Source organism: Mus musculus, chromosome 10 (genome assembly GCF_000001635.26).
Source record: "Mus musculus strain C57BL/6J chromosome 10, GRCm38.p6 C57BL/6J".
NCBI classification, from domain to species: Eukaryota; Metazoa; Chordata; class Mammalia; order Rodentia; family Muridae; genus Mus; species Mus musculus.
Window position 1 is genome coordinate 52,384,490 of NC_000076.6, and position 21,850 is coordinate 52,406,339.

The 21,850-nt window shown below is 40.4% G+C and overlaps 1 protein-coding gene and 1 pseudogene across 3 annotated transcripts; one reads left to right on the plus strand and one right to left on the minus strand.

Moving 5' to 3' along the window:
* Positions 137–632, minus strand: Rps19-ps10 (ribosomal protein S19, pseudogene 10; annotated as a pseudogene).
* Positions 4,375–20,122, plus strand: Nepn (nephrocan). Of its 3 annotated transcripts, XM_006512818.4 has the most exons (4): positions 4,375–4,637; positions 7,000–7,339; positions 15,870–16,771; positions 19,416–20,122. In XM_006512818.4, the coding sequence occupies exons 2-4, from the start codon at positions 7,004–7,006 to the stop codon at positions 19,861–19,863; spliced, it is 1,686 nt and encodes a 561-aa protein (XP_006512881.1). In that variant the 5' UTR covers positions 4,375–4,637; positions 7,000–7,003; the 3' UTR covers positions 19,864–20,122. The 3 variants fall into 3 exon arrangements, with proteins under 3 accessions (XP_006512881.1, XP_006512882.1, NP_079960.1); XM_006512819.4 differs by lacking the exon at positions 7,000–7,339 and having other exon boundaries at positions 4,377–4,637; NM_025684.2 differs by lacking the exon at positions 4,375–4,637 and having other exon boundaries at positions 7,119–7,339; positions 19,416–20,115.
* Positions 20,123–21,850: the final 1,728 nt, after the last annotated feature.

Sequence of the window (21,850 nt, forward strand, 5' to 3'; positions counted from 1 at the left end):
CATTTCCCATTGTAACGCCTTTTAGATAAATCACACAAGTGCAAATTATATTTCTTTTAAAATACCAAATTTACTAATTACGTGAGAGACTCTGAAGTATATTTTGTGCTTATGTGACCATTCTTTTATTTTTTTAATGAATGAGACAATTTATTAACCCAGCATCCATCTAATGCTTCTTGTTGGCAGTTGCCACCTGTCCTGAGATCCTGTCCAGATCTCTCTGTCCCTGAGGTGTTAGCTTTCCGCCCCCATCTTGGTCCTTTTCCACCATTTTCAGCCCCTCCAGGGCTTGGAGGTCCCGGTGGGCCACACTCTTAGAGCCGCTGCTGAAGTGGCTGGGCCTGACACCATTTCTCTGCCTTCCTCTGTAGATCTTGGTCATAGAACCAACCCCTGCACCCCCGTGGAGGTACAGGTGCCGTGCTGTGGAAGCAGCTCATGTGTAGAACCAGTTCTCATATGGGGCAAGCTCTTTATGTTTGGCCAGCTTGACTGTTTCCACCCATTCGGGGACTTTCAGCTTCCCGGACTTTTTGAGGAAGGCTGCCAGAGCTCTGACGAACTCCTGCTGGTTAATGTCTTTTACAGTAGCTCCAGGCATCCTGCGGCGCTGCCAGCCAGGGGAAAGGAGTGACCATTGTTCTTATGGCTGATAATGATCCTAATTTTCAGCATGAAAGAACCCAACTTCATTTCTATCACAGCCTTTACAACTTCAAGTAATGCCATGTCATACCTTGGATGTCTCAGGTTAGTTTCATGTCACATGGTCACATGTCACATTATTATACTACATCTTATGGACTGCCACATTCTATGGACTCATTATCGTAGTATTCATTGATGACTTTAAATGCACATGAGGTGTCCTAATAGAACATTTTGCCTACTCTAATTTGGGATTTTGCAGTTGTGGAAGTCTCAATAGAACAGGCAAGTGGAAAAAGAGGCTCAGTGGTCAGGTGCTGCCATCTGTTGTCAGTGTGCTCTATCTGCATTTGTTGCTTTGTCTTTGCTGGCATTTGGACTTGGATGTTTTGTATTGTGACACTTTCACATGGCTTTAAAAAGACTGTTGGGTTGGGAGATATTTCCAACTCATAAATCATGCTTGTGTGATTTAAAATAAAATAATATAACTAAAACTAGTCTGTCTTTAATTTGTCATTGTTGCTTTGAGACAGGGTCTTGCTATGTATCTCTCTGGCTGGCCGGGATCTTGTTTATAGACCAGGGTGGCCTAAAATTTCTAACAATCATCCTGTCTCTGCCTCTCAACTGCTGAGTTTCAGACATTCAGATTGACAATCTTGTTTTGTTCATATTGAGTTTTACCACTAAAGACAGAGTGAAGACTGAGGAAACCAGAGAAAGTGGGAAGATTCTGGTGTGTCCTTTGGTAGTTGGTTGGTATCTGTAAAGTCAGTGAATGGTGTAGATTCCTCTAGTGCACCACCAATCGTAGTGACACTAGAAAATATGGAAAGCCTGCCTTGCACAGGCTAGTGAGACTATTGAGTTTTAAAGTCTACTCTGTTCCAAGGTTTATGCTAAGCATTCTGTGTTCCCATTGATTTCCTGTAGCCCTGCCAGGAGTAGGAAAAGAGATTAGATTCTCTGAGTAGTTTTAAACAGTTGTATGATGGGTTAAGAAATGTCAGGAAAGTATTGCCATTTTCTTTTAACAATGTGGGGAAGCCTCAGAACATTGTACTTATTTTATAGTCATGATATTTGTCAAATAAAATTGTTATGATTTATACATTTGAGAAATTCATACAAAAGAAGTAAATTTGAGTGTTTTGGGGTGACTTATTAAGCCACATTCTTCCTCTGTTTCTTTTAATATAAATGGGGAAACTCCTTGTCTTATTCTAAAAATGTGAGAATTTTGGTGGAGTGACTTAGGGTTAGCTCAGTCACCTGCCTTTCTTTTCTCATGTGCAGCTGTGGATTCCATTCCCACTTAGGGTTCTGCAAGTGTCTGCTATAGTGCTTTGTGGTCGCCATATGAAACACCTTAGCAGGTAAGCCCTACGCTGGGACCTGCTTAGGTTGAAATCTCAGATGCTAGCTTGGGAGATGGCTCAGCAAATAAAATGCTTGGTGACCAAGAATGAAGGCCTCAGTTGGGACCCTTAACACCTCATAAAAGAAGTCATATCTGGTGGTGTGCATCTATGCTCTCAGTGCTTTGAGACAGACAGGAGGCTTCTGGGGTCTTGCTGGTCAGCCCATCCAGCTGAATCAATGAGATCCAGTTTCAGTGAGAGACCTTGCTTCTAAAACTAAATTGTAGAATTACAAAAGTCACTTACGGTCACCCTCTGGCCTTTTCTTTATATGAACATGTGTGCTTTCACACACACACGTGCACACACAAATTTTGTAAAACAAAACAAAACAAAACAAAACAAAACAAAACAAAACTCAAATTCTATGGACTCCGGGAGGAATGCTGTAACTGTAGATGACTTTGAGGGTTAAGATAATTCATTATTTACCTAGGAAATTCTAAAAGCAGTTGCTTTTCAAACACCTTTGATACATGCAACAGAGCATATCTAAATAGATTTTTATACTGTCTAAGGCATAGACATATTTCTTAATCCACATTAGTCTTTAAAATTTAAATAATATGTCTTCAACATAGAAATGTTTATTTAGCAATATTCTGTCTTGTTTATTAAGCTCAGGATAATTTAAGGTTTAAAATTGTTTTCTTCTGTTCTACAATTAAAGGGTCTCAGATGCTATATTTTGTACGGTGTATACAGACTTAAAGCATGACAAAAGTTTTCAGTTCCCATTTCTTTGTACTGTTAAGACTAACTTTCAGTTAGTCTTTAAGCCCACACTCTTCATTTACCGTCCCCCACTGCTCATTATCTAAGACCACTATCTATCAATGGCTATCAGCATTTACCGGTCATTGACTCTTTCTCTTTATTCACTGTCAACTTACTGTTTACTTCCCAGGTTGTCAGTCTTCATAGACCAAACACAAACTCCCGCTCATTAACCTCCTTTGCTATGTTTCTAATAGATTACTTCTATAAGACCCTTCCTGAAGAGGAGGTACATTTCTAAATACATTTTCTTTGCTTTGTACTTCAATTTTTAGACTACACGAATGCATTGACAGAACTACTTATGAGACTTGCTTTGTAGCCCAGGTTCACTATTCTTCTGCCTCAGCCTCTTACGTGCTGGAACTGTGGGTACCACTATTCCCAGCTGTCTTCATTTTATGAGAGAAAACAAGACAAAACAAAAAGAAAAATGAAGTGTATTTTTTCTGTTTTACTTTAACACCTGTATTCAGCATGTTTCAGAATAAACTATTTTGAAAGAACTGTATATGCATTAAAATATCCTTAAAGTATTTTTTAATACTAAGAAGTCTATGTGTTTTTTATTTTTGTAAAGCTTTCTGTTAAGTTTATGGTCAGATTATGAGCCAGATCAGGCCTGATATAGTAAGTCAATTTCTTTTCTGGACTTAAATTTTCTATGGATAGTAGTGAAGAGGTTATTCAGAATATTATCTCTGAGCTTCCTTCTCATGCAGATATCCTGTGACACTAATTAAAATTCATCAAAATGTCAGAAACAAGAGTTAAGTCCTCCATTTAACACATCAGGAACACTCACTTAAAAGCAATTTCTACAGAGTTCTTCATGGTGCCTTTGGTGATAATTGCTCCAAAAATAAAATTTTAGAGTAGAGGCCAATTATTTTTGATCTTTGGTTTTTAATAGATCAGTAAAAGTCAATATTCATTTGTGTTTCCTGTAGTTTTTTCCTTTTTTTTTTTTTTCAACAATGGCAATACTGACATTCTGGACTGTAAATTCCCCCCCCCCCCCCATGGGTGACATTTGTCCCTATAGGGTGTTTAGCTGGATTATCTTTGCCTATTACCCACTAGAAGCCAATAACACTGTCCCTTCCCCTATAGTTTCATGAGAACCAGAAGTGTTTTACTTTGCAGGCTGTCCCAGGAACGGCTCGTATGCTATTGCTCTTGATTCTGGTCATAACTTAAGAACAACTTGCACACTGTGCCCAAAGCCCTTGAAATCCTGCGAACAAAGAAAAAGGAACTCTTTGCAGCAGGAATCCACTTAGGTGGCACCTACCTTGATTTTTACACAGAGCAGCCACATCTATAAAGGAAAAGTGATGGTACCTACATCAGATATCTGAATAGGACCTGGGAGAAGCTACTGCTGCTGGAAGCTCAAACCACTGTTGCCAATGAGAACTCTACCAATGTCAGGCTCATCTCGTCTCTAGGAACGAATTTCAGTGAGCTTTATTGAAATATACTGCCTGCCACTGGAGCCATTCCTACTGCTGGTAGCTTCATTCCTAGGCCCTTTATTAACCTTATTCAAGCAACTTTCCAGGTCACATGTCTTCTAGTAGTGACAGGTCCAAAGATGAACCAGCAACCCCTCACAGAGGCATCTTTTGTACATAGATCCTTCTCTGCAATGTGAACATGGCCATTTCATGTAGCCAAAGAGCTCCCTCAGCTGCAGTGTTGCAGTGAGTGATGGCTTGAGACGTTCCGTGATGCACAGCACCATCTCCTGTAAGCCCTCGTGAGAAGTCATACCCCATGCAGGTGAGAAGGAAAGGGAAGGGATTGCAAAAAGGCAGTGGTCAAGGAGAAAGGCCAGGGGGTAGGGTCTGTGGCAGCTCCTGAATTTTCTGTGACTACTCCCGAGGTGGAAGACAGATCTGAAAATATGTAGGTGGCTGCTGGGCCTGCCCAGGAAAACTGGAGGGCTAAGGCACTGACTGGGCTCGGGGACTGGCTACTGAGCACTGGTCTGTAACTCTCACTGCTCAGGCCACTAGGTGACTGGGAACAACCTAGCCTTAAAATAAAAATAGGTTCTGTGGAGGAGAGTAAAAATAATAAGTCAGGAAGGAATCTGATGTAAGAAGCTGAACCAAAACCTAGTCCAAGCCCATTTCAAATCTGGAGGCGATTAGTTCCTTGAGACTGTGCCGAAAAGATTAAAACCTAGATTTTGGTGTACATATTGAATAGAGCTGTTGGGTAAATCATTGTGTTTCTGTGCTTGAGAAATACATCACATTCCTTGATCAGCATTTCCTTCCTCCACCCTCCAGGAAACCTGGTAAAAACATCAGAAGTGCTCGGAATGAACCACATGCCTTATTCTTGATCTTAGGCATTCAATTACTAGAAACCTGAGCCATGTATGTCTAGCTCTTGGTCAGAATGCAGAAGCTCCAGATGTCAGTAGAAAGGAGCTGAGCAGCAGGGGACTTCCTGCTGCTATTTCTTTTTTCTTTTAGACAGGGTCTTCCTATATAAAATAGACTTGCCTAGAACTCACAATTCTCCCGTCTCAGTCTCCTGAGTTGAGATTACGGTGTTCCACCATACCAGGTCTATAGCAACTTCATAGCACAATAAATACTGAAAGGAGCCTTCGATCTCCACATTAGATGCTACAAAATATGAAAGTAACTTAAAGTCATCTGTTTAGCAACATCCAGACGCACATAAAATGTGCAGTGAGCATTTCTCTTGTCTTTTCAAAGCCTAAGCCTAGAAAAGGGCTAGAAAAATGTTTAACTTTGTGATATAACTAAAGCTGACTTCCCTGCCTTCTTGCTATTTTTTGTCCTTAAAAGTTTTATTACATTTTGCTCTGTGTGTGTGTGTGTGTATGTGTGTGTGTGTGTATGTGTGTGTGTGTGTGTGTGTGTGTGTGAGAGAGAGAGAGAGAGAGAGAGAGAGAGAGAGAGAGAGAGAGAGAGAGTAGGGAAAGAGGGGGGAAGGAAGGGCACTTGCAGGTCAGAGGATAGCTTTTGAAAATCAGTTCTCGCCTATGAGTCTCAGGTATTGAACTCAGGTCATCAGGGTTGCAGGCAGCTGCCTTTACCCAAAGAGCCACCTTGATTGCCCTTTTCTATTTTCTTCCAGATTATTAAAATCAATTATACACTTTTTGCTTTAAAAACTTAAAAAGTAACTATTATTAGACAAAAGCAATAAGATATTTAAAGGCATAATATTGATGAAAAATATTTTATCATTCTTAGTCTCTGATAGAATACAGCCTAGCAAATAGAAAAACAAATGAGAAAGACACATAATACTGGTACCCTGAAAGTCAAATCAGTGGTTATTAAGTCAATGAAACTGGCCTCAAAGGGCAATCATATCATCTGAGCTCAGGGGTCCCTGGAGGAGCTTTTCTACAGCAAAGGTTTGCTCTGGAGCACTCGTAGAGGCTTGGCAGCATAACAGAGCTCAGTTCTCTGTTAAACACTCCCAAAGGCCCCAGCTCCAATGCCCTGTGTAGGACACAAAGCTACGACAGACAACCAGGGTACCTGGATAAAATGATCCTCTACGCTTACATCTTTACAAGATTTCACAACCAGCAAATCTCTGTGAAGAAAATAAAGAGCCTTTGTACCATTGTTGTTCGAAGTCAAATAGAGTCAACTAAGTGTTTTGTTTATAATAGACTTAATATTTTTGAATAAGAAAGATATTTTCCCAAAGCATTATGTTTGGGTGAATTAAGAGGTAGATAAACTAAGCTCCTTATCTGTGGTTCTAAATATTTCTCATTGCAACCCATTGTTTCATCTAGCAATAAAATGTCACCAAAATGGTAACAAATATCGAACCTGCCTATTTCCCCTTAATAATTAATGTGAGAAGAAAACACCTGCTAGCTTAGGTCCTGCAAAAATGGTTTTAATATAGGGTCACAGAAAATGCAAAGGTTTTATGGCCCACTATAAAACAGCTCTTTGTCTTTTTCCACTAATTCCTTAGTGTCACATTTAACAAAACTGAGGAAACTACAGATAATAGAAGTGTTTGCAGTTTAGACTTGCAAGCCATAAATAACACAGGGTTTTGTTCACCTAGAGATATTAAGGCAGCTTATCAATGTTTACGCCCTTCCTCTTTGTAATGATTGCTAACCCAGACAAATGGAACAAATGGAGTTACCCCCAACCCCCTGTCTTCTCACAAGGACAAGCACACATTCAAAAGATTCTGTTATCAGACTCCGTGGTATAAAAAGTAAGGTGTCACCTGAACAGTTGCTTGCTACTTGCAAACCTCTGTGTTGGACAATGCACCCGCTTTGGGCTTTTCTTTTGGGGCTCTCTCTTACCAATGGCCTCAGTGCAAACTGTCCAGGACGATGCAGTTGTGATTCTATGCAGTCTGTACAATGCTACAGGCTCATGGAACTCCCATCAGGCATTCCTTCCACCACCAAGAGACTCTACATTAGCCACAGCAGAATCCAGCACCTTCAGGTAATCATGTCATTTTCTATCAGAGTTGCTACAGTTTCTTTTTTTTTTTTGGGGGGGGAGGGTGTGGGATAAGTATGGGGGTTTTAACTTAAATCATTCTCACTGAAAAGTGTTAATTCTCAAGTTAAGCTTTTGTATTACCTGCTTGCTGGGCATCAGTGGGATGCTATGTGCCTCTGAATATGTATTTTTTGAGAACTAGCCACATACACCTTGCCCTGAAAGCCAGGATTTTGATTCAATTTTTATTCAACAATTGAGAAACTAAGCTGTGACAAAGTGCTCAAGAAGTATAAGCTCTTTCTTTTTTTTTTTTTTTTTTTTAAGATTTATTTATTATTATATGTAAGTACACTGTAGCTGTCTTCAGACACACCAGAAGAGGGAGTCAGATCTTGTTACAGATGGTTGTGAGCCACCATGTGGTTGCTGGGATTTGAACTCTGGACCTTCGGAAGAGCAGTCGGGTGCTCTTACCCACTGAGCCATCTCACCAGCCCGTATAAGCTCTTTCTTAAGGAGCACAATTGCCCTGCTTGCAACACAAGTCATACCAAAACAAAAAGCTTTTATTTTACCCCATAGGTAATAGAACAGAGTGTCATAAGAGGATAAGGTGACCTGGTAGAGCTGACTCATTCATACACATACACATCCAGTCAGGTGCCTGAACTTTGTGGAAACCTAGATGGAGATATGTGGTTTTAAATTTGTCAAACTGTTACTGGCAGTTCTCAGAACTTGAGATATGCCTTGAATTACAACATCTTGCTTCCATATCCAGAGGACCCTCGAAACAGTACTATAGATTCTTCTGATGTTTACAAGTTAAAAGAAATTTACTTTTGATTTCTGGTGCTTTGGAAGGAAGCAGGAGACAAAGGTCCCCTCTAGTTAGATACACAAGCATCTTAAACAAGCTACTAGCAGATCTCTGTGTCTCATTTTTAATAGCCTTGATGATGTGTGAAGGCTGCAATGGATAAGTCCTCTTCTAGATAGAAGGGTCTGTGGCAGTTCTGTTTTCCCTTCAGTTTTCACTGCTATTTACTCAGAGGTCCAAGCCCTGAGATAAGGAACTAGCTCTCTGAAAACTTGGGAGCTAGCCTCTCTCTGAGTGGGTTTATGTTAAGCTATCTCCCCTCCAAATAGAGGCACCCATGCACTTTTATTTTATTAAGAGTTTTTCACGGGAGTGTCTTCGTTTAACATAAATGGCATGGTGTTACTATTGAGGTTCAACAAGTACAATCATCCCCTGTGTTTGTTTTCCTCTTCTACTCTAATGGTACCTAATACCAGAAAGCAAATCTGACCTTGCCTGTTTGGTCTTAGCATTTAAACAAGACAGCTGGGTAAATGGGAGACACTTAAATATTTGTGCTGGGACCTAAACTGCCTGCTGACTCTGGTCATAATCCTATCCTGCCACTTTGTTGTGAATTGATGATTTGTCAAATTCCGTTATTGATTGAGTCAATTTGTCACCTGTTTGGGCTTATTGAACAGTAGTACTGCCATTTCCATGACTTTAACTCTGTCATTTGTCTCTTAGAAGGGCAGGTCATGTCAGAAAGATCGGTGAAAGAGGTTGTTTTTTTTTGAAGAAACAAAAACTAAGGTTCCATATTTCACTTGTATACAGTGGACACAATGCATATTCTACAGTGAATACAAGGTCTATTCTACTTTTTTAGTTTAGACTTAACAGAACTAGTGCCCATATGTAAAGAAAACTATCTTTGAGTAAATCTCAGATTATTAGTAACACAAATTTTATATGATTTAATTATAAACACTAATATATAAGTAGCACTTTAGTGGGTTTGTGACTTGTTCTTAAAATTTAACTGTTTAGGATTATGTCATTGAATGTCATGTTTGAGATTCAGGATAAAAGTCTGAAACATCTGCTTCTGCCTTTAGGATAAAAGGATTTTTAAATCAGATTTGCCTGTAAAAATGTTTACTTCTCTGAGATTCATATTTTTGGTCCATAATAGTCTTTCTTTTCCCTTTCCCCCCTCAACATTCTGTGCCTGGCCTCTTCCCTACCAGCTCATTGCCTTCTCTTCCACCCTAAGTCCTGGATCTTCTTGGGTGTCTTTGGTCTTTACGTCGATGCCAAGTCTAGTGTCCCAGTCTCGTGCCTTCTTGTTCTCAAAAAACGCAGCTCTCTTCAATTCCACTTTACCTCAGCCATCTTAGTTATATCACTTGGGTCTATGAAAATCATAACTTGTACCTGCAGTTACCACTGTGACCTTCTCCACTCAGAAAACCTTGACCACTTCTCCATTTGGCTGCCTCTCTTTTTAACTTGTGAAGACATGCAGTCCTAAGTTTACAAAGCCTGTTCTCCCGGATACTCAGTTGATTTCCTGTTTCCCCTCTTTCTCTACCCCTTCCATCTCTATCCCACATTTGATTATCTAAACACCCTTCCAGAAAAACCTCAATGTTAAAGGAGAGTGCTAATTCTCCCCTGTTTCTCCTATACCTAGACAAGTGTGTACTGCTGTAGAGGGTCACATAACTGGATGGTTTGGAGCTGCCCTGAAGATGAGGTCTCCAGCGTCATCTGCATCTTGCTCATCCCTTTCTCCTTTCTGCTCAGGTTCCCTGACTTCATTCAGTCGTCTACAAGTCTAGTGCAGTTTTGCGTTTGCTAGTCATTCTACTATCTCATTCTCAACAGATGCTGGCCTTCCATTGTGCTGACAGATCACAACAAAACTCTTGCCTTCATTCCTAATCAGTGGGTGCTAACACTGGATCCTTCTCACCTCTCCCCAGGCCTCACTTTGGTGTTCTCCACCCCCACATCAGCAGGAGTCATTCCTCCATAGCTCTTTGTTCTAAGCCACACACTTGCGCTTGTGCTACAATAGCAAAGTTCCCACATTTCCTCCCCTCTTCTCCCTATGACCCCTGTGATTTTTCTAAACTCTGTCTGCATCAGCTTTCACCTCTTGTCTATTGTTTAATTCACTGATGTCTGACTCCTTCCCATTCCATATAACTAAAATTCTAAATCCTGGCTGCACACTTCCAGTTTCCAGAAATTTGTGTTCCCTTGCTTTCAGTGAAGCCACACATGGTTACACACACACACACTCACACACACACACACACACACACACACACACACACACACACACACTCATGTCATGACTCTCCATTTTATCCTTTGTTCATTTATTTTTCTCCACAGTTTTTCCTTCCCTTCATCCCTTTTGGAGTTTCTCAGTAAGCCTTAAACAATGTTCTTAAGTGACCTCAGTGTATGTCAGTAATGATGGCTCCTCTACCCAAATTTTTAATACAGCACTCCCCTCATATTTCATATTTACTCAGTTGCCACTGGGTTTCTTCACTTATGTACAAAGAAGGATCTCAAAACCATATGCTTCAAACTGAATTCAGCCTTCCTTCCTATACTTACAGTCTTATGTGATTGGCTTCTTTCAATTAACATAACATCCTCAAGGTTCATCCCTACTGTAGCCTATGTCAGAATTTCCTTCCTTTAAAAGGCTATCTGGATTTTAATATGTCTGTGTGTGTGTGTATATATATATATGTATATATATATATACATATATATATATACACACACACACACATACATACACATACACACATACATTGTAAAATATATATCATATATACATAATATATATGTATATCACCATATATAAAATATATGTATACATATGATGGGTTGTTATCCACTGTAGTCATTGGACAGTTGTATTGTTTCTTTATTTTGTCTATTGTGAGCACAGAAGTTTTTATATGGACCTAGATTGTCCCCCTTTCTAGATTGTCCCCCTTTTCTTTGATATCTATATAGGAATATTTTTTTCTTGAAATGGGGACTCTACCAGCATTTTGAGGAGCTGTTGTCCTATCTTCCACAGTGGATACACAATTTTGTATTCCTATAGCAAATTTGATGCTTCCAAATTCTCTATATCCTCATCAACATTCTCTCTCTCTCTCTCTCTCTCTCTCTCTCTCTCTCTCTCTCTCTCTCTCTCTCTCTCTCCCTCTCCCTCCCTCTCCCTCTCCCTCTCCCTCTCTCTCTCTCTTCTCCCTCCCTCCCTTTCTTCCTCCCCACCTCTCTCTCTCTTTTCCTGTCTCCCTGTCTCCCTTGTCTCTCTTGTAGCTATTTTTTTTTTTTTCGAGACAGGTTTCTCTGTGTAGTCCTGGCTGTCCTGGAAGTCACTTTGTAGACCAGGCTGGCCTCGAACTCAGAAATCTGCCTGCCTCTGCCTCCCAAGTGCTGGACTCTTGTAGCTATCTTAATGGGTTTCAGGAAGTATCTCACTGCAGTTTTAATTTGTGCTTCCCCATTGGTTAATGACATTGAATTTTTTTGTTGTTTTTCTTTTTCCATTTGCTTGCTGATCATTTGTATATTGTTTTTGGAGAGGCATAAATGCAGGTGCTTTGTTTATTTTTAATTAGGGTTATTTGTATCCTAATTATCACATTGTATGCATTCTTTAGATATCCCAAACACAAGTCTCTTATTAGAGATATTACTTGCAAATGTTTTCTACCAGTATGTGGGATTATTATTATTATTTTGGTAGCATCCTTTCAACACACAGAATTTTTTAGCTTTAAATGAGTCTGGTTTCTTTCGCGCGCGCGCGCGCGCGCGCGCGCGCGCGCGCGCGTGTGTGTGTGTGTGTGTGTGTGTGTGTGTGATTCATTTGTGCCTCCAGCCTCATATCTAAGATGGATCACCTAAGTCAAGGTCATGAGTATTTACGCCTATAAGTTTCTCTGGTAGTTTAAAGTTTTGGCTTTTAGATTTTGGTCTAAAATCTGTATCCAGTTAATTTTTACATGTGGTATGAGAAAGGAGCCCTTTGTACTCTTTTAATTCCTCATCTTTTTTCTATCATTAATCAGTAACTCATAGATATTTTTTAGCTACATTAAAGTACTTGATTGTACTGAATGAAAGCCAGGAAAAGCATGTGATACCAAAATACCATGTGGACACTGCAAGGGCACCAAGTTCACTCCTGTTAGCGGGGTGAAGATTCAATTCAGTTCTTTGTGTCCACATCCGCAAAACAGAGCTAAATTCACTTCACTATTGCCAGTCAATACAAGTCTACGAGCCCAAATGATGGATTCTCTTCTATGGCAGGGGTCAAATGTGAATACACTTGTGGTATAAATTATTCTAACATACATTAGTGCATATGTGTGTGTGCGCGTGCGTGTGTGCGTGTGTGTGTGTGTGTAAGAGAAGTTATATTGATTCTTTTTAAATTTTATTTTATTTTTAATTTATTGTTTACACTCCATATTCCATTCCCCATACACCCTCATACTTCTCCACATCCCACACCTCTTCCCCACCCCTTTTCCACATGGATTCCCCCACCCCCAACCCAACCTGACCTCTAAACTCCCTGGGGCCTCCAGTCTTTTGAGGGTTAGGTGCATCATCTCTGAATGAACACAGACCTGAAAGTCCTCTACTGTATGTGTGTTGGGGGCCTCAGATCAACTGGTGTATGCTGTCTGTTTGGTGGTCCCATGTTTAAGAGATCCTGGGGGTCCAGATTAATTGAGACTGCTGGTCCTCCTACAGGATCACCCTTCTCCTCAGCTTCCTTCAGTCTTCTCTAATTCAGCAACAGGGGTCAGCAGCTTCTGTCCATTGGTTGGGTGCAAATATCTGCACCTCTTTCAGCTGCTTGTTGGGTCTTTCGGAGGGCAGTCATGATAGGTCCCTTTGTGTGAGCTCTCCATAGCCTCAGTAATAGGGTCAGGCCTTGGGACCACCCTGTGAGCTGGATCCCACTTTGGGCCTATCACTGGACCTTCTTTTCCTCAGGATCCTCTCCATCTCCATCCTTGCAGTTCTTTGAGACAGGAACAATTATGGGTCAGAGATGCGACTGTGGGATTTTTATTGTCTTTCCATATTTCCCCAAAGCTTGAAGACAGTTTATAGAGACTGAATGTTCCTTTCCTAATCAGAGAGGAATATCACAATTGCATTAGAAACTAATTGCTGTTGCTTCATACAGGTCATAAGTCAACTCTTTCTGGGGGTGGCTGTTTTGTCATTTTCATCTCTTGGACCTATAAAGAGTCCGAGATGAGTTGATGTTTGAACCCCAGCCTGCCCCAGACAGAAACAAGAAGCAAAACCTTCAGGAGTGGGAGCAAACCTGCTGCACACCACGTCACTTGCTTTGTCTTATTAAGAAACCTGAATGAGCTGCCCACCATGCCTATGTTAATTCTAGGCCAAATGCGTCTCTTTCCACCTTTGTGAGCACATCCTTGCTGAGGTCATGGACAGGGGAAATCCATTCTGGCAGATTCAGTTTTCCCACTGTCAGCTCAGCAAACCCATCCCCAGTGTTCAAAATCAGTGAACGTCTTCTTTACTGTGGGTATCAGTAGAATTCTACATTCCATCCTTAAATGTATGTTACAGCCATAAGGTTCATAGAAATATATACTTGAGTGGGAAACATGTGCTGGTTACTGTTTTACTTGCTGGCAACCTATGGTGGGGCAGGCAATTTTATTTTATTATTTTATTTTACTCATTTGTTTATTTTGAGACAGGGTTTCTCTATGTAGCTCTGGCTGTCCTAGAACTCACTTTGTTAACCAGGCTGGCCTCAAAATGCACAGAGATCCACCTGCCTCTGCCTTCCTAGTGCTGGGATTAAAGACATACATCACCGTCACCTGGAAATTTCAACTTCTTAAGCCTTGGCTTTCCTCACTGAAGGGTCAGTAATCATTCTTTGTAGAAAAAAATTAAGCAGCAAATTTTTAGAAAATTGTGACTACTTTAATTGACAGACATCAAAACCAATCCCTGCTGACTCTGGCAAAGAGAGTAAGAAAATATTTTCCATGCTTAATAGAAATATTAAGATTCTAGCTACTAGATTCAGCTAGGACCAGGCAGAATCTCTCTGTTATGTAGGCCACTCTCTGCACTCCATATGTAGAAATGAAAACAAATTGAAACCTGATAATGTGCTTTGTCTCATCCCCAAATGAATCACGTATCTGGATCTATGCCATCTTTTAGACAAGCCTTTCAGAGTTATCAGGGCTTGTGGCCATTCTAGATAAGTGAAAGTTTTAGTGACACCAGGTTCTTCTTTTGGGGATTCTTGACTTCTTTAACAAGTCAAGAAGTGAGGGTCGGTGTCTATTTCCAACTCTGTATAAAAGGTAAATACATAGGACAGGTCATTTCAGAATGTCACAGACAAATGAAATGGACTGCTTCCCTTTTGGTGGAGGGGGAGACTGAAGTTCATCACTAAAATGGGAGATCTGGACAAGATCATCTATATAATACCCATTTTTTTAAAAAAAAAAGTGTATGGTTATGTGTCCAGGTCTTGAGTTCTTTTTGAAATACAGGCCAGTCATGAAAAAAAAAAAATAATGTAGCCAAGGAAGGGCAGGCTTTTGAAGCCATAGAACCTGGTGAACTTTCACTTTCTACTTCCCAGTTTTCTCACATTGATACCAACATTGGCAATCCCAAATTTGAAGTGTTGTTGGGAGGCCACTGGGAATACATAAGGAAGTGTGTGGTAGTTGTAAATACTGAGGAAATGCAATGAAAATTACGCTGTGAGGATTAGGATTAATTAATGTAGCTGATGAATCAATGAGAAAGTACTAAATATCAGCAGCAATCCGTACCTCAGTGCCAGTGTGTACTGTGAGGACACACGTATGCATTTGTCTCTTTGGGAATCTTTCCTCATTTGTACAATGTAAATTGGGGATAGAAAATTGGCTTATTTTCCAAATTCTGGCATAACTGAAAATGTCTCAAGTTATATCCCTATGCCTGAAGAATCTATGACATTCAAGTTTTCACTTTTCATGTTTTTCCTTTTGTAATCTTAGTTTTTAGGGTTAGAAACTTTTCACAGTATGGTGAGACATTTGTAGATTGTTTAATGTCTGGCTATTGTAATGCAACAGAAGAACACTCTAGGGTATGGAACATTGTGCAATGTGTAAGCCCTTCCACCTAGACAAGAATTTTCTTAGGACAGAAAAAAATGTGGTAAGAGTTGACTAATATCATATATATGCCAGTAGTGTGTGAAAGAGTAGTGTTATGTCCTACACTGACGGAGGCTGCATGAGTCAGGTTTCTCACGTCCTAAATTGGGAGGCAGATGTGAAGGGGAATTCTGAAAGAGTTGGGGAGAGGGAAGATAGGGGTGGTGGTGATCTTAATATATTATAAACGTGAATGGAATTACCAGAGAAGCTTAAAAATTATCTAGACTTGATTTTAAAGTATTATTCCAAAAGGTAACTTTATAAAGAACCTGAAGAGAAGTCTGAAATATCATTAGTATAGTAATGATAATGTGTATGGGTGTTTGTTTGTTTGTTTGTTTGTTTTACAGAATCTTAATTTATTTCTCTCTTTTCTTATTCACTCCATCCTTTTTGTCATCATCTCATCTCTGTTATTGTTGTTGCTATTTTGTAGCTATCTAACTTCACTGGACTGTTGGCTCTGGAAGATTTTATTCTGCTGGCCAGTGGAACAGAGTCTATTGAAAATGACACCTTCAAAACTCTGAGTACACTAAAGACTCTAGAACTTTGGAAAAATAAATTGAGACAAGTCCCCAGTGCTCTCCCAGCCAACCTTGAGGTGTTAAAATTAAATGATAATGCCATATGTGCTCTACGTGGATCAGAGTTTGAAGGACTGAAGAACTTGAAAGTCCTTGAACTTAAAAACAACTTGATCTCGTCCCTGTCTCCCAGCATGCTCTCCCCACTTGCCAGTTTGCAGAGTTTGATGGTGGATGGTAACAACATAGAGTCCGTGGTTGGACCTCTGAGCCTTCCGCATCTCAAGTACATGAGCATGGAGAACAACCAACTCCACCTTATACCAGGGAATGTCTTCACTTCCCTACAGAATTTGCAGTTCCTCAGTTTCAGTGGTAATTTTCTAACTAAAATTCCCATAAATCTACCCAAATCCTTGCTATCTTTAAAGATGGAGAGAAACCAGCTCAAAGTGGTCAGGTTTCGCGATATGAAACACTTGGAGAACCTGTCCCATCTTTACCTGTCAGAGAACTTCCTGTCTTCCATTGATGGGGCACAGCAGCTGACCAATTTAACAACTCTGGAGGTTTCCCAAAACCAGCTTCAAATGTTGCCTCCCAGGCTACCATCGAGGTTACAGAAGCTTGATTGTAGCAGTAACTTCATTCAGAGAGTGACAGCACCAGAATTCCAGGACCTCCGAGACCTGAAACATCTGTTTCTAGACAACAATGTTGTCAGCTTGTTCGAGGCTGGGGCCCTTCAGAGGTGTTCTCAGCTGTCCAACCTGGCCCTGGAGCAGAATCTGCTGTTGTCTATCCCTCTGAGGTGAGTGAGCACTGTCATTTACCGTAGATGCCAGATGTATTTCCCAGGCTCTTGGACACATCTGCTGCTCATGTGGAATTGTCAATCAGAAAATAAAGCTAGGGGTTAGAGACAGAAGCTTCAAGCAGTGGTTTAGAATTCCCAGCCTGCAAACCAAATCCATAGGGAATGTATTTTGCTAATGAAACAGCGCAATATGAACACACTGTAAAAAGTGTGTTTTGATTTCTAAGTATGCAAAACTGACTGACTGGACATGGGTAGCCACTAGCAAGGGCATGAGGAAACATCAATGAGGAATATTTGGCAAGATACTTTTGTTTTAAAAACTATCAAAGTTGTAATTACATAGAAAAAAATTGACTGTATAATGTAATTACTTATTAGGGAGCCTCATAGTCTCAGAGCTATGACCTAAGGGCTTAGGCAGGCTCTCCCAATCCATCTATGTCTGTATGAGTCGGTGAGTCCATCAGCAGCCTTGGTCTTAACCTGTTTTCAGCTACATCTGATCTTTTTAATTTTTTGTCCTCTCTCCTTCTGCCCCCTTCTTCCCCACCCCTTTCCCACTCTTTAACTCTTCCTTCCCCCTTCTATTTTCCTCTTTCTCTTCCTCTCCCCTCACCACTCACACTCTACAGTTTCCTTTTGCATATTCTTCCCTTTGTGCACAATACATTTTGACTGTTTCCCTAACTACTCACCTGTCCCCTTAACTATTCAACTGTCCCCATAACTACTCAATCATCCTCTTAACTACTCAGTCATCCCCTTAACTACTCACCTGTCCCCTTAACTACCCAACTGCCCCCTTAACTACTCAACTGTCTCCTTAACTACTCGGTCATCCCTTTAACTACTCAGTCATCCCCTTAACTACTCAACTGCCCCCTTAACTACTCAATTGTCTCCTTAACTACTTAATCATCCCCTTAACTACTCAACTGTTCCCTTAACTATTCCACTGTTCCCTTAACTACTCAATCATCCCTTTAACTACTCAATCATCCCCTTAACTACTCAATCATCCCCTTAACTACTCAGTTATCCCCTTAACTACTCAACTGTTCCCTTAGCTACTCACCTGTCCCCTTAACTACTCAATCATCCCCTTAACTACTCAGTCATCCCCTTAACTACTCAGTCATCCCCTTAACTACTCAACTGTTCCCTTAACTACTCACCTGTCTCCTTAACTACTCAATCATCCCCTTAACCACTCAATCATTTCCTTAACTACTCGTTATCTCATCATAAATTTACATCTGTGTGCATGTTTGTCTAGGGCACATGCCAAGGCTCCTGCCTGGAGGTCAGAGAACAACTTGCCAGAGTTGGATCTCCCCCTTCCATCATTTGAGTCCTGGGGACTGAATTCAAGTAGTCACCTTCAACGGCTGAGCCATCTTTCTGGCTCCCCATTATTCAACTTTTAAGAGATACCATGTTGTTTATTATATTTGTTTAAAACCTCATAGAATCTTTCCAGCACTTCCTCTAAACATAAAACAAAACAGAAAGCTTTTGGCATGTGCATTATCTTTATCAAGTTTATTATAATTAATACACCTACTTCTGTCTTCCATACATTCTCACGGTTCCCACTTTACCTAGTTCATTGTTAGTTACAGTGATAGTCAGGAAAGGAAGAATTATCTCTAACATGTACAGATGTTTTCCTAATTAGGAAGGAACTTTTTATTGAAAAGCATGACATGTATATGCAGTCCAAAACATCAAAAAGTGATCCCCCCCTCAACACACAAGGGAAACTGACATTTCAAATATAGACAGTGATTTGAGAAGTGAGCTTTTACTTACTCTTTCTCATCCATTTTCTATTTTGTTTTATAACCACCTTGTCTCAGCTTTGAGACTCCTGTGTTAGGGAGATTGCTGGCCATGCCATAGCTGCCCTTCTTCTGTCTTTTGACTTTGAACATGTCTTTTGCTATACAAAATTTTTAACATTTATTTTATGAATATGGACGTTTTGCCTGCATTTACTTCTATCTACACAACAGGAGCAGTCACATGATCCCATGAGGCCACAGTTATAGATGGTTGTGAGTTATCATATAGGTTCTGGGAATTAAATTCAGGACCACTGAGCCTTCTCTCTATCCCTATACAAAAATGTTTAAATCTATTGATTCATCAGTTTTTAATAGCTTCTAGATTTTTGAGTCATGGAAGCTTTTGCTTTTATAGAATTAGAATTTTAATTTTTTTGATAATATTTTATAATCATATATTAGACAGTAGTGTTGTATTGCTTTTTGCATTTATAATTCAACATATTACAAACACTTGTAAATAAGTTTTTATTCATTTTTTTATATTATCTCCTAGCTTGGAGTCATGACATTATTTACATTTGTTTCATATCACTACATTGTTTCTAAAATGGGACCAACTACTGATTCCTCAACATTTTTTTGTATATCTCTTGAAAGGGAACATTTTAAAGCTTAAAACCAAATCATTTTGTAATTTCATATATCAAACATACAGCTTGTTTTCTACCTTGAGAAGAGAAGAGGCTCTATAGAGAAGCAGCCGCTGAGCGCTGCATACGAGGCTTTGAATGACGGCTCATGGTTGCAGCCTTCCCTTTCAAGTTGTTGTTTTTTTAATCTTGTAGGCTCCCTAAGACCCTGGCCAGGCTGGACCTCAAGGGCAATGCCATCCAGGACATGGCTGAAAGGGAGCTCAGGGACCTCAAACAACTGCAGGTCCTCAACCTCAGGAACAACCGGATCTCGGCCTTAGATTTCAAGGCACTGGAGGGGCTGCCTCGGCTCAGGCATCTCTACCTGGATGGGAATCCCTGGAACTGCACTTGCAGTCTCCTACGAGCCAGGGAAGTCCTGAAGGCCAAGGGCACGGACGTGAAAGGGGGACAGTGCGCAGCCCCAGCAGAGCGACAGGGGGAGAGCTGGATGTCCTCCAAGAAGATCCTGAGGCAATGTGAGCATCACTTACAGCAGAGTGAGAAAAGCAAAGAGACCAAGAAGAAACCCAAACCCGAAGACTCTTCCAGCATCAGACTCAACATGGATGACGACGATGACGATTATGAAATAGATTAGAGATGAGCTTTGTTTCCAGTTTAGAAAATGATTTTTAATGTCCACTGTCTTAAGCACAAGTGTGCTATCATTTAAACATTGCAAGCCTTCTTTGTAAGTTGTTCTTGCTACTTTTGAAAGAAAAAAAAATAAGGGTTAAGGATTAGTTAAAATCTGTGAGGAAACAAAAGTAGGCTTCTTTCCTGGTTTGAAACAAGTTGTGTTTTAGTCTGAAACTTAGGCAAATAACAATGTCAAATAAAATTATCATTTAAATCAACTTCCCACAAATAAGAGTATTTCATTTAACCAAATAATTGTTGACATTTTTGTACAAAGCTGTTCTTAATGGCCTACACTACAAACTTCTATAACCAAAAAGAACAGACTGACCAGGTGTGAAACAACTTGCTAGAAAAATTTACGGTAACTCACAGAATCAAAGGAAAAGCTGGAAAGTCGATGAGAAGGAACAGTGTGCTTCCTTCCTAAATGATCAGCAGGGAAGGCTTCCGGTTCATGGCTTCCGCAGGCATCTGTGCAGTTATTTGGTGACCGCATATAATGGAGGCCTTGTTCACCTCATGCCCACCAGGAAGGAGACAGAGAGAAGGGAGCCAACTAACTTGATATGGCTTTAATTAAGCCCCCACCATCTAACTTCCTCTAACTAGTCGTTGTTACAGCTTAGGCATTCCATCATTTCAACAGTAGCGTGGGTGGGGGTGGATGGGGAGTTCAGGAGCCATTTCTAGTTCAAAGATGGGAGCCAGGAATGAGAACTACTCGAGGGCCACACACAGAAGTATGCAATGGAGACGCCCTTGGCTCCTCCAGAGCGCTGCTCTCTGGAGAATAAAGTGCCTTCTAGTACTTTTGAAGTCTGTGTTCCTCCCCCCAAGATTTCTACCCATGGTGGTGGTGGGGAGGGAAGACATTTGACTTAGTTTGACTTATCATATTCTTACCAAAACCAAAAGAAAAGCGGGAGAGGAAGTGTAAATTAGCGCTGTTATCGCAGATGTCGCTGCGCAGTGCTCTGAGTTATAACATTCAGTTTGTTTGAGTTAACCGCAGTCTCCATAGCGTGCCTTCCTTCTGGTTAACTGTTGCGTGTCTGTGTATAGGAGCACAGAGATCGCAGAATAGTACTTTTCTATCGGTTCTTTTCCGAGTGCAATCTATCTGTGAATATATTCGAAGCCCCATTCAAATGTTAGTCTTTGTTCTCATTAGTAAAAATTTCTTGTACAAATGGTTAAGGAAGCTTTTCATCCAATACCCTCATGGCAGAGAAAATAAATAGTAGGGATGATTAAGTTGAGCAAAGAAGCCACCAAAGATAGAACTTTCTTCAGTGGTGTGTGTCTTAAATTAAAATTTCACACTGATTTATACATTATTCAATTTATATTTATTATTTTCTGTCTTCAAGATATTTATGAAAATTGAAATTCTTTGAGAAGAGCTTCACGTGTCTTTTGGTTTCTGAGACTCCCTAACACACTGGCACTTCCTTGCCCAACACAGAAATACGTAACTAAGAGAATTTATACACATTTTTTTCTTGCTACTACAAGTGTTAGATGCATAGTTCTGTCTAAAACAAATTAGTTATGTGTGAGTAATGATTTACGTGCTCTAACACATAACTAATGTGTCTGTAGTCTTAGCTCCCAAGCTGCAAGGGCTTGAGAAAGAAGCTGGTCTTTTACACATGAGGGAACTGTCCCGGAGGGGCACACTAACAGAAAAAGACAGAGTTGGGGCTTCATCACACTTGGCTTGTGTGTTTTTAGTGCTCCTCAGTACTGAACCCAGGGCTGGGTGCTTGTTGTTATTACCCAGGGCAATACTATGAGATGCACTCCACCCCTGCATCTGTTTTTGCTCTGATTGCAGCCTTCCACCATAGCATTCATTTATAGCTGTGTGTGTGCATGCGTGCATGTGTGTGTGTGTGTGTGTGTGTGTGTGTGTGTGTGTGTGTGTGTGTGTAGGAACTGAT